Source organism: Pongo abelii, chromosome 6 (genome assembly GCF_028885655.2).
Source record: "Pongo abelii isolate AG06213 chromosome 6, NHGRI_mPonAbe1-v2.0_pri, whole genome shotgun sequence".
In the NCBI taxonomy this organism is placed as follows: Eukaryota; Metazoa; Chordata; class Mammalia; order Primates; family Hominidae; genus Pongo; species Pongo abelii.
Genome location: NC_071991.2, coordinates 104,969,669 through 104,988,419, shown reverse-complemented (window position 1 = coordinate 104,988,419; position 18,751 = coordinate 104,969,669). Strand labels below are relative to the sequence as shown.

General features: G+C 43.2%; 1 protein-coding gene across 2 annotated transcripts in view; it reads left to right on the top strand.

The window, feature by feature from the left end:
• Window positions 1–18,751, top strand: part of LAMB1 (laminin subunit beta 1) — a 79,402-nt gene that overhangs the window by 26,069 nt on the left and 34,582 nt on the right. For both annotated transcript variants that reach the window (XM_009243142.4, XM_063726116.1), the window contains 11 exons: window positions 1,291–1,479; window positions 1,751–1,930; window positions 2,066–2,178; window positions 4,086–4,165; window positions 12,508–12,643; window positions 14,130–14,288; window positions 15,506–15,633; window positions 15,852–15,975; window positions 16,538–16,742; window positions 17,351–17,494; window positions 17,705–17,936. In XM_009243142.4, coding sequence (XP_009241417.3) covers window positions 1,291–1,479; window positions 1,751–1,930; window positions 2,066–2,178; window positions 4,086–4,165; window positions 12,508–12,643; window positions 14,130–14,288; window positions 15,506–15,633; window positions 15,852–15,975; window positions 16,538–16,742; window positions 17,351–17,494; window positions 17,705–17,936 — 1,690 coding nt within the window. The remainder of the gene's footprint in view (window positions 1–1,290; window positions 1,480–1,750; window positions 1,931–2,065; window positions 2,179–4,085; window positions 4,166–12,507; window positions 12,644–14,129; window positions 14,289–15,505; window positions 15,634–15,851; window positions 15,976–16,537; window positions 16,743–17,350; window positions 17,495–17,704; window positions 17,937–18,751) is intronic.

The window sequence follows — 18,751 nt, the reverse complement described above, 5'->3', positions numbered from 1 at the left end:
CACTGCCCCTCCCCACTCGACACACAGTGATTCTGTTGCATGTCCTCCCCTTGAAGAGCAGCTCTGCCTCTGCCCCCACTGAGAAGGACTATTATAGAAATTCAGCAGCCAGTGAGAGCTGGAGTGGTCAAGGCTTTGTTTGTAGGTAAAACCCAGATGGCCCTTGATGGATCCTTAACATGGAGAAGGAAGGGAGGGAGGGAGGAAGGGAAGGGGAGAAAAGGAAGGAAGGAGAGAGAGGAAAGGAAGGAAGGAGGGAGAGGAGAGGAAGGAAGGAAGGAGGGAGAGGAAAGGAAGGAAGGAGAGAGAGGAAAGAAAAGAAGGAGAGAGAGGAAAGAAAAGGAAAAGAGAGGAAGGGAGGTGGGAGGGAGTTCAGGTAAGAACAACAACATGAAGCACAAGGCCGCAAGGATGTTCTGAAACCATCCCAGAGTCCATGCTGGAAAGGATTACTCCAAGGTTCAGTTCAACCAGTGTATTGAGAGCAGTACTCTGTTGGGCACCAAGGATGTGAGTAGATAAGACACAGTCCCTCTTCTGCAGGCTGTTGTGTTGCAGGGGGAGACAGGCAAGGTGGGAGGCTGGAGTGCACAGCCCCAGGAGGGCCAGGCTGAGTCAAGCTTCCCTGTGGAAAGACAAGAATGGGATTGTTAAGCCCTAGAGCGAGATGATTAAAGCTGGGTGGCACCAAGATGACCGCCGAATGGGCTCCCAGAGGGAAGCGCTGTGCCCAAGGAGGTCAGCTAGCTGGCTGTTAAACAGACCTCCTTCCTTACTATGGCCTGGCCTGGTGTGGTGGTGGGAATATGGGAATACGGAGGAGGGAATCCATCCTTCAGGCCTCACGGTCCTTGAAGCAGGGAGCCCATGGACAGGCTTTCCTAGCAGCACGTCACCTGGAAGGTTCCTCGCTACAGTGTCCTTCCATCCAGTCCCACCCTGAGTGGACCAGAAAGCGCCCTCAGTGGGATGGCAGCCATCCTCTGTCATACACTTCCAAAGGGACTTTCCCTTAGAGTTTTCCATTTTTTCATAGTTCATTCTCTTCCACAGAGGTCAGGTAACTGTTTATTTTATAAAGTTCACATTTTTGAAGTTTCTCATCTACTTTAGGGTTTAAACAGTGTCATCGGTGGATGCGTCCTTTTTCCCCAGAAGTCCTGCTTGTTGACTGCCTTTTTGTCTGAACTTAGTCCCTGGTTTCCTAAAGGATCTTCCTTCCTGCCACCCCCATCCTCCATTGGTCCATAGATTTAAAAAGCTTTTCTTGACGTTGCTCTTGTCATGCAGAATGTAACTGCAATGAACATTCCAGCTCATGTCACTTTGACATGGCTGTTTACCTGGCCACGGGGAACATCAGCGGAGGCGTGTGTGATGACTGTCAGCACAACACCATGGGGCGCAACTGTGAGCAGTGCAAGCCGTTTTACTACCAGCACCCAGAGAGGGACATCCGAGATCCTAATTTCTGTGAACGTATGTTGGGAAATATCACTGTGTGGGACCTACTTCAGGTTGCCTACCAAATTGAATAGTCTGTAGTCTCAGAGCTCATAGTATGAGCAGCAAAGCCAGCATTGTTACTGTAATTGCAGTCGAAGATGCTGGGAGTGGAATTTACTTGGTAGTTGTGCTGCTTTTAGTCGACTTTTGTGAGATTTAGAGGGATGAAGGGAATATATTTATTTATACAAAGGTACGTTGAGTTTCCTCCTGAATTTAACCTGGTGCTTTGCATTCTTCTTAGGATGTACATGTGACCCAGCTGGCTCTCAAAATGAGGGAACTTGTGACAGCTATACTGATTTTTCTACTGGTCTCATTGCTGGCCAGTGTCGGTGTAAATTAAATGTGGAAGGAGAACATTGTGATGTTTGCAAAGAAGGCTTCTATGATTTAAGCAGTGAAGATCCATTTGGTTGTAAATGTAGGTCTGTTTGCTAAAAAGTTTGGGAGTTTTCTTGTTTTTGGAATTTCCATTTTACTTTGTAATTCCAAAGCCAGACTATTATTTGAAACTCACGTGGTCTGTGTTTCTCTACTTCATTTTGTTTTAATACAGCTTGTGCTTGCAATCCTCTGGGAACGATTCCTGGAGGGAATCCTTGTGATTCTGAGACAGGTCATTGCTACTGCAAGCGTCTGGTGACAGGACAGCATTGTGACCAGTGTCTGGTAAGTAAATCCTCATTACATGGGATGGGTGGTTTGTGAGGATGACATGTTTTAATAGAGAAGGCTTTTCGCCATTGTAGAGTCGACCATCACCCTCATGTGTACCTGTTAAAAGACATGAGTAGACAATTCACACAATAGGAGTTACTAATGGATAATTTGACAAGATGTTCACCATCCCCGTTAGAAGTGTAAAGTAAAGCCACAATAAAATACCACTTTTATAGACACAACACAAGTTTTTAAAAATGGGAATGTTTACTATTAGGATATCATGAGGTACTGGTACTTCTTGGCTGCTGATGGGCATCCATATTGGTTTGTACTTTCGTGAAAAGCATTTTGGAGATACATATCAGTAGCTTGTAGAAATGGGCATACCCTTTGACTCAGTAACCCCACTTCTGGGAATCTATTCTAATGAAATAATCAGAAAATTGGACAAAGATTTATTCACCAGAAGACTCATTGCATCTTCTATTAATCATAGCAGAAGACTTGGAAACAACAGTGGAAAAATAGTTAAGTAAGTGTGGGGACTTCTATACAATGTAATATTTGGTTGCCACTGAAAATGACAATAACATCAGGAAATGCTCATGCTGCTTGCTATATTTAAAAAAAAAAAAACACAGGATGTGAATAGTATCTTGATTATATAGGAAATAAAATTCATCAAGGAAAACAAAATCTGGAAGGAAATACACCAAAAAGTTCACTGTAATAATTCTGACTAGGATAATTATGAGATAAGTTTTTAAAAATCTGTATTTTTAACAACATTGTTATACTTCCTAATTTAGGGAGGATTCACTGCCCCCAGATTATTACTGTTAAATATGTATATTTATTTATAATCTTAATACATTCTTAAAGGAGATTTCTGGAGGTCTAAATTGATGAGTCTGGTCAGGTGTGGTGGCTCATACTTGTAATCTCAGTGCTTTGGGTGGCCGAGGCAGGAGGAATGCTTGAGGTCATGAGTTTGAGACCAGCAAGACCCCATCTCTAAAATTTTTTAAAATCATAAATAAAATAGGCTGGGCACGGTGGCTCACACCTGTAATCCCAGCACTTTGGGAAGCTGAGGCAGGTGGATCACTTGTCAGGAGGAGTTCAAGACTAGCCTGGCCAACATGATGAAACCCCATCTCTACTAAAAATAATACAAAAATTAGCTGGATGTGGTGGCACATGCCTGTAATCCCAGCTACTCGGGAGGCTAAGGCAGGAAAATTGCTTGAAACCGGGAGGTGGAGGTTGTGAGCTGGGATCACACCACTGCACTCCAGCCTGGGCAACAGAGCAAGACTTCATCTCAAAAGTATAAATAAAATGGTGAACCTGTTTTTATATACTCATTTTTGAAGTGCACAGAGCTCCTCTTCCCTACTGTTCCATTTCTCTTTATTTCCATCTCTGGTGCTCTAAAGATTTGATTTCCTCATGGCTCAGTTGTGAGAATAGTCGTAGCTGTATGCTATATTTCCACATAAATTCTTGGAGGGCTTTCTGTATGGGATTTATGACAGACTGAACTGAGGGCAAATTTAAAGGCCTGCCAAATACTTTCCATAATTCTCTTACAACCAGAGTAATTATAATGAGGAAAATTGGTATCTCTACTGCTTGCTCTTATTAGTTGTTGGATGGAAGTTATCTATAGGGCAGAGCAGCTAGTCTGTGACCTGGCATGATCATGTGATTGTGAACGGCTCTCTTACGCCAGTGCCTGCAGCTCAGGTTTCTTGATTTCAGAATACTCCTTCCTTTTGTTGGCTTTCTGCTTTAATTATGAAAATGAGCATTTGGTGGAACAGCCGAAACACACTTTAACTTGCTTCTTGCTGAGTCTATTGTATAATTACAGAAACCTACCGTTACATGTTTCATGTTTTGTTCTGCAGCCAGAGCACTGGGGCTTAAGCAATGATTTGGATGGATGTCGACCATGTGACTGTGACCTTGGGGGAGCGTTAAACAACAGGTAAGTGGAGCTCCACATATGCTCTTGTCCTCAGTCTTCCAGGAAAGTCATGACTTCTAGGAATGAGTGACATTCAGTTGTTTCTCAAAAAGATATGCAAAATATTTTTTATATGTCTTGATAAATGTGTGTAGATACCTCTATGGACTAGATTCCCAGTGATGGAACTGCTAAGTCAAAGTACGTATGTATTTTTAATTTTAATAGACAATGTTAGGTTGTTCCAGACATATTGAACTAGTTTATTTTTCTATCAGTTACAAAAGTACCTTTTCCCCCATCCCCGCAACAGTTGGTATCATCAACCATTTTATTTTTCAACAATCTAAACACATGGAAAATGGACTCCTGTTTTAATTTGTGTAGAGAATCTTTTCATTTTCTTTTTTCTTTTTTTGCAACTTCCATTAATGAAAATTACATAAAATAATGTTGCGCTACTTAAATATGCTAGTATTCCTTGAATAAATGAAGCATAAAGCTCCACCAGAAGCTATCAGAACACACATTTGGCAAGATGTTAAATCTGTGGGAGTTTAACCACCTTCGAGTCAAACAGAATGTTGGTCTCTGTTCCTGGCTCAGAGTCAGAACATCTGGAACAGATAGTGTAAGTGACTGCTGAGAGAATAGACAGATGTTTCCCTGTGGCCTTGAGTCTTCCCAGAGAGAACACTTTGAATTCATTGAGCAAGCTTCATGTACTCAAAAATGGACTTTCTTTCCCAATTATTTCCCAACACCATAGTAGTCTGCTGGGAAGGAATGAGGCTTTCAGCAGCAAGAACATGTTGAGTTTGTCCTCTTTATTTGGGTTTGTTCTGTTCGAGGTCGTGCCATAGACCCAGAACAGCATGTAGCCTCTGAAATCCGGTGTGAATATCTGTTCTTAGAAAACCTCCAGAGAGGAGGAAGCTAGGATAATTCCATAAAAGCAGGGAAGAAAGACAGAATGCTGTCTGCTTGTGGAATCACTTTTCTGACTTTTCCTTTGTGACTCCCAGAACACATGTTGAATACTTTAGTAAATGACTCCTCAATTCAAAGCTGTCATCACTCCTAAAGTCCTTCTTGATGAGATGAAAGTGGCATATGCAATTCCCAAATTATGTCATAAACTCAGGAATGTCCTATGATTCTTAACCTTAAGCAATTTTTGTTCCTACACTCCCTTCCTCTTTTTCTCTATTCCACACACACTTCCTATCTGTCTCCACCCATGCACAGGCCCTAGCCTGCCCTCTAATCTCTCCTGCAAAAATTTATGAAAACCAGAATGTATTCACCAAGAGAGTTTGGGAAGCAAAATTGTCTACTAAAGATTTTTAAAGCAGGTAATCATCTGATCTTTCTAGCATGATTGATGGGATGCCCTATCTTTGAGAATCATTGGTGGAGGGGAAAAAAAGAACATTTAAAGGTGCCTTCTAGTCTGATGACTCTAGAGTGTCTTATGGTGAGCCTTTTCAAAGTTGTTGTCCCTCAAGAGGAATTTCCCCAGGAGCCCCTTAGGCAGGGTCAACTGAAGCACTGATTCTACTGGGAGATGTGCACAGATGCCGCTTGAGAAATGTTTGCTGGATGATTGGTTTGTTGCGATCACTCATCAAAACCTTTTACCTGATATTTCTTTTACGTAGTAAAAGAAATAAGTAGTAGGTACTGAATAAATGCTGATTGAGTAGAATTTAAAAATAAAAGATTTCTAAGATGTTAAAAAAACTAGATATGTACTCCTTAGGAGAGGCAATCTCTAAATGTGATCCCAGGCACTCCTTAGTTACTTTGTTGAGGGACAGAATTAACCATAAAAATCACTGGAAGTGGTAAAAGCTTTAAGATGTTTTGTATAGTGAGCTAAATGGATTTTTGGTAGTACAACAAAAGTTTAATAATCCATGTCTATTATATTGACAACTAACCTGAACTTTGGAATAATTAAAGAAGTGGCCAGGCACGTTGGCTCACGCCTGTAATCCTAGCACTTTGGGAGGCCGGCGTGCCAGATCACCTGAGGTCAGGAGTTCGAGACCAGCCAGGCCAACATGGTAAAACCCTGTCTCTACTAAAAATACAAAAATTAGCCAGGCGTGGTGGCACCTGCCTGTAATCTCAGCTACTTGGGAGGCTGAGGCAGGGAGAATCGCATGAACCTAGAAAACAGAGGTTGCAGTGAACTGAGATCACGCCATTGCACTCCAGCCTAGGCAACAGAGCAAGACTCTGTCTCAAAAAAAAAAGTAAGACCTAATTAATTTAAATAATGTAACTGAAGCCAAGTTAATGAAGTTTTGCCTAGTAGATTACCTGTTTTAAAGAAAAAGAATTGGCATTGGTTGCTAGGTAAATGCTACTTGTAAATGTTTAATAACATTGAAAAATATAAACATTTTTACAGCGTCCTTCAAAATTATTTTAACAATGAAATGTAGAGTTTTCATATCTGGCTTGAAGCCCACCACTTTTGTTTTTGTTTGTTTGTTTGTTTGTTTTTGAGACAGAGTCTCGCTTTGTCACCTAGACTGGAGTGCAGTGGCATTGATCTTGGCTCACTGCAACCTCTGCCTCCTGGGTTCAAGCGATTCTCCCACCTCAGCCTCCCGAGTAGTTGGGACTACAGGCACCAGCTACCACACTCAGCTAATTTTTGTATTTTTAGTAGAGATGGGGTTTCACCATGTTGGTCAGGTTGGTCTTGACCTCCTGACCCTCAAGTGATCTGCCTGCCTCAGTCTCCCAATGTGCTGGGATTATAGGCAGGAGCCACCATGCCTGGCCCCACCTCTTTTTTGAACTCACCATGCTGAAGCCCCGAACCCTCCCTTGATGCATTACTTCTGCATCTCTTTTAGCATTTATTTTGCTCTTACAGTTGTATTAAAAAGGTCTCTTTGGACAGAGATTATGTCGTCTTTGTTTTTGCATCTCACTTGGCACCCAGCACAGTGGACCTGGCAGGTACTCAATAAATGAGGGACTAAAATTTATTGTACTTTGAATCCAGAACAGAAGTTAATGGATATTTTTATTATTGTATTGAATGACTATGGTGTAGCTAACCCTTTGTTAATTATAATCATGTACTGCATAATAACGTTTCAGTCAAGGATGGACGACACATACAGTGGTGGTCCCATAAGATACTGTATTTTTACTGTAGCTTTTCTACATTTTGATATGGTTGAATACACAAGTTCTTGCCATTGTGTTACAATTGCCTATGGTATTCAATACAGTAATATGCTGTACAGGTTTGTAGCTTAGGAGCAATAGGCTATACTATACAGCCTGGGTGTGTAGTAAGCTATACCATCTAGGTTTGTGTAAGTACACTATGATGGTCACACAACAACAAAATTGGCTAACGACACATTTCTCAGAACATATCCCAGTCATTAAGTGACACATGACTATACTGTGATAGAACAGGATTATAGGACATAGGTCCTACCGAAAAGAAAGTGTCCTAGTTGGGGGTGGAGAGGAATGCCACCCTGAGAAAATGAATGGTGCTGACTGAACACTGTGGTCGGTTATTATGAATGATGTTTTTTATGCTTTAATATTTTTCTGCCTAATTCCTTAGTAATAGAGAAAGGTTAAAATTCCATTTTCTTCATTCACCACCATTTAAATGAAATGGAATTTTTAAATGTTGCCAATTTCTATATTTATGATAATTTTTTTTTTCTTTTTTTTTTTTTGAGACAGAGTCTCACTCTGTCGCCCAGGCTGGAGTGCAGTGGCGCGATCTCGGCTCACTGCAAGCTCCGGCTCACTGCAAGCTCCGCCTCCCAGGTTCATGCCATTCTCCTGCCTCAGCCTCCCAAGTAGCTGAGACTACAGGTGCCTGCCACCATGCCCGGCTAATTTTTTGTATTTTTAATGGAGATGGGGTTTCACCGTGTTAGCCAGGATGGTCTCGATATCCTGACCTCATGATCTGCCCGCCTCGGACTCCCAAAGTGCCGGGATTATAGGCGTGAGCCACCACACCCAGCCATAAATCTATTTTTTTAAGAAATAATCTTGGCCTTCACCCACTGAGAAAACATAGAGCCTGTATTAGTTTTCTATTGCTGCCATAACAAATTACCACAATTTGGTTGTTTAAAACAATATGTTTATTATTTTCCAGTTCTCTATGTCAAATACAGTCTCAGTGGACCAAAATCACGATGTTGGTAGGGCTGCATTGTTTTCTAAGGCTCTAAAGGAGAATCTGTTTCCAGATAATTTGGGTTGTTGGCAGGATTCTGCTCCTTGCAGTCGTAGGCTGAGTTTCCCCTTCTTTTGCTGGCTGTCATCTAAGCGCTATTCTTGTCCTCTAGAGCTGCCCACATTCCTTGACTCATGGTCCCCTCTCTCCATCTTCAAAGCCACCACTGGGTCAAATCCTTCTCATGTCACAGCTCTCTGACCTACTTACTTCCCTCCCTGCCTCTCCCACTTTTAAGAATTTATGTGATTAGATTTGGCCCACCCAGATAATCCAATAATCGCTCCATCTCGATGTCCTTACCCTTGATCACGTCTGCAAAGTCCCTTTTGCCATATGAGGTAACATCCCACAGATAACAGGGATGAGGATGTGGACATCTTTGGGGGCCATTATTCTGCCTCACACAGGCCTTATTTATTTTATGTCCTTATTCTCCATTACTGATTTAATGAATTGAATCTCTAGTTTACAGAGAAATTTGTAGAGAATACATAAAAGTTTAAGCTGTACCATTTCTATCAGATGTGATTTTTACTTGAACACAGGAGAGAGTAATAACACGTAATAAATCATTGGTATCACTGTGAAGAAGCTAGGATTTGTGCTTGAGTTTTGAAAGCTGAGATTTGAAAGGTGCGGTTGGTGAGCAGGGGAGGGCCTCCGAGCTGGGAGGGAAGAGATGGGTAAAGGCACAGAGATGGGAATGACTGTAGCAAGGTCGAGATCTGGTCTGATCTTGACCATCTCTGCTCACATTCCCCCATCACCCTCTTTGCTCCTGTTATTCCTGTCGTCTCTCTGCCTGTCAAGTCCTCTTCAGGCTTTAAGGACACCTTTTTCATGACGCCTCCCTCAGTCTCCTCAATCAGATGAATCATATCTTCTTCTCTCATAGTGCTTTGCTTGTAACTCTATCAATGCATAGGTTCTTACTGCATTTTGATTTGTTGCATTGGTTAATTTCTTTATTGTTTATCCCCAATTAGACTGTAAGTTCTTTAAGACAGGGACTATTTTTTTTTTCTATTTCTTTTTCTGTATATCATTTAGCCAGAAATAATAGACTTACTGAGGAAGTAAGGATTCATTCAGAACAAAGTTCACAATGGACTAAAATGTGAGAGTACCTGCACTGGGAAGCAAGGCTGCTAGGGCCAATATTTGCTCAGTAAATATTTGCTGAAGAGTATGAGGAGTGTGGCTCATTGGAAAGCAAAGAGTTGGCACCAGAAAGAGAAGCCGTTTTCAGAGGATGGGTTATGGAGGCTGCAGAAAGCCAGGCAGAGGCATCATGGCTTGATATCATAAGAAACAATTGCGAATTTTCATTAAACAATGAAAGCAGCGCTGTGGGAAGATGGGTTGGCCCGTGGTAGACAGGATGGACTAGGCAGAAAAGGGAGAATAGTTTGGGAGGTCAGTTTTAGGAGATTGTTAGAGTAACAGGTATGGGGTGATGCCATCCTGGACTGATGCAGTGGCAGTGGCAGTGACAATGAGAGGAAGCTGCTAAGTTGAGAAACATTTTGAAGTAAAAGCTGAGTATTGGGATAAAGGAAAGAGAAGGTGATATCTCACCTATACCATGAGAAGAATTTTAAATCTACTGGCAGAAACAGCAGAGCTGAGGATAAAAAGTCAGTGTGGGCGGTGATGATCTGTTTGGGACAAGATGAATTAGAGATGACAGCTGGCCAGTCCATGGAAATGTCCCATTGATGGCTGGAAATAGAGAAGCAGAGCACAGCCACCTGCTGGGTGCTGAGAGCTGTAGGGTGAGGGCCATCTGCATAGGAAAGCCACGAGAATGAGTTCACTGAAGGAGCCAGTGTTGAATCAGAGCCATGCCTATCTGTGATGACAATTCAAGCCTGTAGACACAGACTTGTGATTGGCAGGGCCGCTGTTAAGGGAATTCCTTTCACATGATCGGCTCTCATGGAGCCATTCCTTGTTTAGAATTGTGCTGCAGATAGAGGCAGCACCGGGAGCCTGCTGGCGCCTTTGTCCTCACCTTCATTTGCTCATTCTCTAATGGTTGCGTGTGAAGGTCTAGTTGTTTTCTTCTTTGGTGGTTCATGTTTTGGATATTTATTGTCTCAGTAAACATCTGGGGAGGAAAGAATTTTCTTTTGTCCATATGATGTAATGTCTGATGCCTGAATTTCTGAAAATAGCTTTTGTTCATGGACTGTGCCAAAAGAAGCCTAGGTCCTAATTGGAACAAGCTTTCCTCTCCTGGGAATTGGCTATGGGACGTTAAGAATTCCTATTCCTGGCTGGGTGCGGTGGCTCACGCCTGTAATCCCAGCACTTTGGGAGACGAAGTGGACGGATCATGAGGTCAGGAGATCGAGACCAGCCTGGCCAATATGGTGAAACCCTGTCTCTACTAAAAATACAAAAATTAGCCGGGCATGGTGGCAGGCGCCTATAGTCCCAGCTACTCAGGAGGCTGAGGCGGGAGAATCGCTTGAACCCAAGAGGCGGAGGTTGCAGTGAACCAAGATCGTTCCACTGTACTCCAGCCTGGGTGACAGTGCGAGACTCCATCTCAAAAATAAAAAAATAAAAATAAAAAAAGAATTCCTATTCCTGTAGGATAACAACATGATACACAGAAAGAGGACTTCAGCTATGCCGCAGCAGGGTCGTTTAGGATTTTATTTATTTATTTATTTATTTATTTATTTATTTATTTAGAGATGAAGTCTCACTCTGTCACCCAGGCTGGAGTGCAATGGCATGATCTCGGCTCACTGCAACTTCCACCTCCTGGATTCAAGTGATTCTCCTGTCTCAGACTCCCGAGTAGCTGAGATTACAGGTGTGCCCCTACACCTGGCTAATTTTTTGTATTTTCAGTAGAGACGGGGTTTCACCATGTTGGCCAGGCTGGTCTCAAACTCCTGACCTCAAGTGATCCACCTGCCTTGGCCTCCCAAAGTATGGGATTATAGACGTGAGCCACTGCGCACCCGGCCTGGGGACATTTTTAATAAGTCTGTGAGTGCAAAGTCTTCCTGTGAGTTGCAACTTGCCTTAGGTACCTTGTTTAAAACTTTGGGATGAGAAAAAAAGAAAGAACGAACCTTGAGAATGAGTTGAAAGTAACAATTCCAAACCACAGCTCGTCTTTAAGTGAAGTCAAAATGGATACGTGTAATTTGAGTTTTATTTTGTATACAAAATTATGATACTAATAAAAGCGGACATAAGCTGAGAACACAAGTTTCAGTCTTGTTGCCCAGGCTGGAGTGCAATGGCGTGATCTCAACTCACCTCAACCTCCGCCTCCGCCTCCCAGGTTCAAGCGATTCTCCTGCCTCAGCCTCCCAAGTATCTGGGATTACAGGCCTGCGCCACCATGTCCAGCTAATTTTGTTTTTTTAGTAGAGATGGGATTTCTCCATGTTGGTGAGGCTGGTCTCGAACTGCCGACCTCAGGTGATCCACCCGTCTTGGCCTCCCAAAGTGCTGAGATTACAGGCGTGAGCCACCATGCCCAGACGCATTTCTCATATTTAGCATAGCATAGCCAATGGAAAGGGGGAAGAGAGACACAAGATGCAGAAGTAAAAATCACAGAATTTGGTTCCTGACGGAGTGTGAAGAAAGAATCTGGAGAAGAACTTCTAAATTTCTGACTTGGTTGACTCAGCAGGTGGTAGTGCCTTTACCCTGATAGAGACCATCCGGGGGATTGAGGACTTCTGTTTTAGATCCGTTAGTTCGGGATGCTCTGGGACAGCCAAGCTGGAGATGTTCTTCAGGGAGCTAGATATTTGAGTCTAAATCTCAGGAAATAAGCAAAAGATGTAAGATGCCAAAGCAAGAAAGTTTGGGATGTCGAAAACCTCCATGTGATGTGGACGGCATGTTAGTCAAGAGAGGGCAAGGGAGGTAAAACCGAGAAGAGCAGGTTCTCAGCCACACTTTTGGAGTTTGGGATTAATCCATAGGCACTATTTTTTTTTCCACATATGTATTTTCTGAAGAAAACAAGAACATGCTATGTATTTGGCCCTGTGTACTGAGTAATGGCAGCTGTAGAGCTGCTTATGGCGGGTTGACTCGGGTGAACATGAACTCAGCTGACCTGGCTCCTCCTCCCTTCCAGTTGCTTTGCAGAGTCAGGCCAGTGCTCATGTCGGCCTCACATGATTGGGCGTCAGTGCAACGAAGTGGAACCTGGTTACTACTTTGCCACCCTGGATCACTACCTCTATGAAGCAGAGGAAGCCAACTTGGGGCCTGTGAGTAGGGGATGTGTGGCAGGTCGGTAAAGCAGTGTTTTGGAGTGTAGTGGAACATACATGCTTTGTAAAGAGCCCATTTTGAAGCATTTTTATGCTTTGTTAGTGAGCACAAAATAAGGATCAGGACCATGCCTTCCTGAGAACAGTCATATTTAAAGCTAAGTAAATCTATAACTCACAAATTGGCTTTGGAGCATTCACTGATAAGGCTTTTGGTTGGTTTAAGAAATTTGTCTTTACAAGAAACTTTTCTTCTCTCTACTTATGCTCCAAAGTTATCAACCTCACATGGTAAATACTGAGGCAAGGATATTGTTTCATCTATTCATCTCCAAATTTAGTGACTTTAAATGTATACCTGGCTCTTGAGCTGGGGTGGCTGAAACAGCTGGAGGCTGGCTGGGCATTTCTCTCCACACAAACACGACCTTTCTTTTTTCTTTTTTTTGAGACTTAGTTTTGCTCTTGTTGCCCAGGCTGGAGTGCAATGGTACTATCTCGGCTTACCACAACCTCCGCCTCCTGGGTTCAAGCGATTCTCCTGCCTCAGCCTCCCAAGTAGCTTGATTACAGTCATGTGCCACCACGCCTGGCTAATTTTGTATTTTTAGTAGAGATGGGGTTTCATCATGTTGGTCAGGCTGGTCTCAAACTCCCGACCTCAGGTGATCCGCCCGCCTTGGCCTCCCAAAGTGTTGGGATTACAGGCGTGAGCCACCGTGCCTCGTGATAGTGAGATTTCTTAGATGGCTTCCAGCTTCCAAAGAGAGGAAACAAGCTGCCAGGTCTCTGAAAGCTTGGACTCAGAAGTCCTAGAAAGTTCCTCAGGTTCTGTTGGTCACAAGGACGGCCCGGATTCATGGAAAGGATAACATAGTTTGCACCTCTTGATGGGTAAGGCCACACACGGATACATACAGATACATACAGGGAATGAAAGAGTTGATCGCAGCCATTTTGGATATGACCAACCACAGGTATTAAAAAATAACCCTGTAAACAATTAATCAGAATTAACTCATCAGTTGTGAACATTCATTATATCAAGTTTCTTCACTTGAAAATGGAGCCTAAAACTAATGCCAGTATGAGAGACAGAAATCCACTAGATATTGGACTAACCTTGTGGAGAATCTGGGAAGCACCTTATGATTCCTAGACTTGCTTATAACGGCACGTGGGATGTTCTCTTTTTTCCTTTATGCTTACTCTCCTGGTCGTATCAAATAAGGTATATCCCAAGCCTTTGAGTGCCATATCCAGTGTCCCAAGACTACTCCAACCACAAAACTAAAAAGAAACCAGTTTCCTGTTTGGATATCAAAAAGTTTTTACAATCTATTAGGGGAGATTTGACTATAAAAAATAGACATAAGGTAGCAACCCTTTTTGAATCTTTGGGTGACTTCGGATTACTTTGACTGTTGAAAATTATTGAATTCCATTTCAAATAAAGAATAACCATTGTTCGCCATGTCCTCAGGGGGTTAGCATAGTGGAGCGGCAATATATCCAGGACCGGATTCCCTCCTGGACTGGAGCCGGCTTCGTCCGAGTGCCTGAAGGGGCTTATTTGGAGTTTTTCATTGACAACATACCATATTCCATGGAGTATGACATCCTAATTCGCTACGAGCCACAGGTAAAGAAACCACTCAGTGGACTGGTGGAGGAGGGAGGGGAGAATCAGTAGAAAAATAGTACTTCTAATGGATATTATATATAGTTATGAAATATGGAGGTTGCATTGGAACAGATCAGATTCCGATAGTCTCACCTCTTTCACGGAAGTTAAAATAAATGTACCATTTTCTTTCTTTTTTTTCTTTTTTTGAGTCTTGCTCTGTTGCCCAGGCTGGAGTGCAGTGGTGCAATCTTGGCTCACTGCAGTCTCCGCCTCCCAGGTTCAAGCGATTCTCCTGCCTCAGCCTCCTGAGTAGCTGGGATTACAGGCATGCGCCACCATGCCCAGCTGATTTTTGTATTTTTAATAGAGACAGAGTTTCGCCATGTTGGCCAGGCTGATCTCGAACTCCTGACCTCAGGTGATTCGCCCGCCTCAGCCTCCCAAAGTGCTGGGATTACAGGCGTGAGCCACCACACCCAGTCAAAATGTACCATTTTCTTGAATCCAGTTTCTCAAATGTAGTGATCTTTTGTGAGGCACTCAACCTTGCTGACGACTGAGGTGGTGATGAGGATATATGAGATCCTCTCCTTCCCTCACAGCCTGGCTGTGCACTGACAGACTGAAGCCCCGAACTGTAATGAAAGGCTGAACGTGACGGTGTAACAGCAGAGAGATGCCTGATCCTAGAAGATGGGCATGCACCAGCCAGCCCGAGCCAGGGCTACCAAAATGCTTTCCTAGAGAATCAGAGCTAGGCCTTAAAGTGTGAATGGAATTGTGGAAAGTTGGCACAAAAGTAAGAAATAGTGTGAGCGGAAGAGAGAAGAGAGGGTTTTGTTTTTATTGAGAATCATTCCACATAGCTTGATGAGAGATATGGTTGGAGATGCTGTTGGCAAAAATACTAGGATTAGTAAAGGAATTTGGACTATAATATTCACAGGAAGCTACTGAAGCATTTCAAGCAGGGGATTGTCATTATCTGAGCTGTTTTAAAGTGGACTGAAAGGGACATTGGGAAGAGGCAGAAGACAGCTGAGAGGTGTTTCAGCATCCAGGGTAGAAGGGATTTGGGCTGGAACCAGCGGAGTAGCAGAGGTAGTAGTAAAGAGAAAAGTGAAAAGCAACTGTTTGTTTTCCATTTCAATTGGCAATTGATTGATTCAGAGAGGTCTTTTTATAAACAGGCAGTGGTGGGCTATCTTTTCATTGTTTGTTTCTTATTCTAGCTACCCGACCACTGGGAAAAAGCTGTCATCACAGTGCAGCGACCTGGAAGGATTCCAACCAGCAGCCGATGTGGTAATACCATCCCCGATGACGACAACCAGGTGGTGTCATTATCACCAGGCTCAAGGTCAGTGTGACAGTGGTTTGGCAGCTCAATGGGCTTCATATGCAAATTAGTATTTTTCTAATATTTTGCGAGTTTTCAAGTCACATTTCAGAGCCAGACATTGACTGCTGACTTTTTCCCTTTGGAATTATCGATGCAGAGCTTTGTTTTTAATTTTTATTTTTTGGATGCATGAAGGTTGACTTTCGTTGTTGTCTTTCTTTTTTGTTTGGGGGCAGATATGTCGTCCTTCCTCGGCCAGTGTGCTTTGAGAAGGGAACAAACTACACGGTGAGGTTGGAGCTACCTCAGTACACCTCCTCTGATAGCGACGTGGAGAGCCCATACACGCTGATCGATTCTGTAAGTGCGAGATCGCTTCTGGGCATATGCAGGAAAGCCTGGGCGGAAAGTGCCCAGCTGCTCCCAGGGTGTTCTGTTGAGGGGTAATGCTGAGGCCGGCATAAGCAGAATCATTCTTTCTTGCCTCCAATGTTACTTTGCTTATACTCCACCCCGTGGAAAGGATTTATTCCTTCTAAAAATATAAAATGTCTTTTAACAAAATAACATTTCACTGGGCGTAGTGACTCACACCTGTAATCCCAACATTTTGGGATGCTGAAGCAGGAGGATCATTTGAGGCCAGGAGTTCAAGACCAGCCTGGGCAACAAAGCAAGACCCCATCTCTAAAATAAAAATAAATAGCATTTCAAAAGCCATCAAGCTGTGTAAAACATATCTAAAATTTCCTGCCAAGAGTATTTAGGAATAGGGAGGTTTATACTTTATTTAATGAGTCTAATGATTTCTGTTCAAGGGTCAAAGAAGCATTTGGGTTTTTTACACGTTTGCTTGCTTAAACCCATGCCATGGGGCACCACTGTAACGGCACCATGTTTGGCCATTCTCATTTCTTCACAGCTTGTTCTCATGCCATACTGTAAATCACTGGACATCTTCACCGTGGGAGGTTCAGGAGATGTGGTGGTCACCAACAGCGCCTGGGAAACCTTTCAGAGATACCGATGTCTAGAGAACAGCAGAAGCGTTGTGAAAACGCCGATGACAGATGTTTGCAGAAACATCATCTTTAGCATTTCTGCTGTGTTACACCAGACAGGCCTGGGTAGGTATTGCTTGGCAGCTGCAGCAGCTGCTGTTTCTGGCTCTGAGTATATCTGGCACATGAAGTACAGTGGAGTGCCCACCCCCAGCCCTGTGTTAGGCAGCACAAGGGAAATAGTGTCTCAGTTAAGTTTTTCTTTATCTTTTTAAGTAATATTTCAGTGATAGAGCACCACTGAAGATGGAATTGATATTCAAGAAATATGCAAATAACAGGTGACCAGGGGAAAAGTCCATGGGGATAAAGCATTTCCATAAGCAGGATAGGGAGTGGGGAATGGAATCAGAGAAGCATCAAATACCTGAGATGTATGTTTTTCTCTTTGAAAGGTCAGACCATCCTCTGAAGGTCACTGGGCTTTGGTCTAATGTCCTGTGATATTTGAGCTTTGAAGGCAACGGGAGAAAACGTTAATGACCTCCTGCCTAGAAAAACTGCTTTGATCTGCCAACTCTGCTTCCCCTTTCTTCCCTTCCGCTCATCATAGGGATGATACTGTTTTAAACCAGAACTCTGAATAATCCAAAGTAGTTAAAGGAGAAAGGATCAGGGAGAGCCCGATGATGTGCTGCTCCGTGTCATGGGTTCTGGCCTCTCTTTACCCACAGCTTGTGAATGCGACCCTCAGGGTTCGTTAAGTTCCGTGTGTGATCCCAACGGAGGCCAGTGCCAGTGCCGGCCCAACGTGGTTGGAAGAACCTGCAACAGATGTGCACCTGGAACTTTTGGCTTTGGCCCCAGTGGATGCAAACGTAGGTTCCTCAAAAGCATTGTTATACATTCATTCGGATTAACTCAGCCATCATGGCAGGGTTCCATCGCTGCAGAGCCGATGCTTCCCTCCTGAAGTTGATCACACCAACCCATGAGCATTGTGAATTGGGGACAGGGTGCTTATAAAAGGGGCATGTTTCCATTGAATGAGTTTCTCAAGGCAGTTCCTTGTTTGCCTGTTTCTTTAGCTTGTGAGTGCCATCTGCAAGGATCTGTCAATGCCTTCTGCAATCCCGTCACTGGCCAGTGCCACTGTTTCCAGGGAGTGTATGCTCGGCAGTGTGATCGGTGCTTACCTGGGCACTGGGGCTTTCCAAGTTGCCAGCCCTGCCAGTGCAATGGCCACGCCGATGACTGCGACCCAGTGACGGGGGAGTGCTTGAACTGCCAGGACTATACCATGGGTCATAACTGTGAAAGGTATGCAGATGCTGAAAGTAAGGAGAATGCAATGATCTCTGGCTGAGCAGACAGCATCTTAGAATTCATCTCCACCAGGCTTCAGCTCACTCATTCATTTCTAACCACCTCATTATTTTCTAGGATCTTGTTTGTTTATCCAGTACATATTGAGTTTCCATCCTCTATGTGCCAGGCACCGTTCTGGTGCTGGAGATACCGCAGAGAACAAAACTGACATGAATCCGTCCTCTTGGAGAGTCACCCTAGAGCTTACCATAGGGCTGTGTAGAAATTCTGTCTGTCTCAGCAGATTCTGGCCGAGGATAAGAGTTGTGAAATGTTCCTGCCTAATTTAGGCGAAAGGAGAAACTAATCCAAATGGGATTAGTCATTTTAAATAGCTTTGTTTTTCAGAAAATGTTTTGCAACTACAGTTTCCAGGAGACTCTATAAAACATGCCTAAGTAGATCTGTTCTCCAGTTAGCAAATGTCAGTTGAATAATCATTATGGATGTGCTAGATATAGACTAAGAATATGAGAGACAATGTATCTCCATAACATTAATAGGATAGCTCAATAGATAAAAAAATAGTCCATATGAAAAAATTACCTGCTGACTTACACTGTTCATTACTAATTAAGAAATGCAGACAGTACTGTTAGAACTGGCTTTTTTGGGGTAATAGTCTCCACTTTTTCACTGTGATAATTTTTCTCTCTTCCAACATCCATTCACCCTATAGAAGATATTTGTTTTTAAAAGTCACTTGTGAAACATTGCAGCAAGTGCTTCAGTCAGTGGTGAAGTTACTCATCAGATGAAAGAGAAAT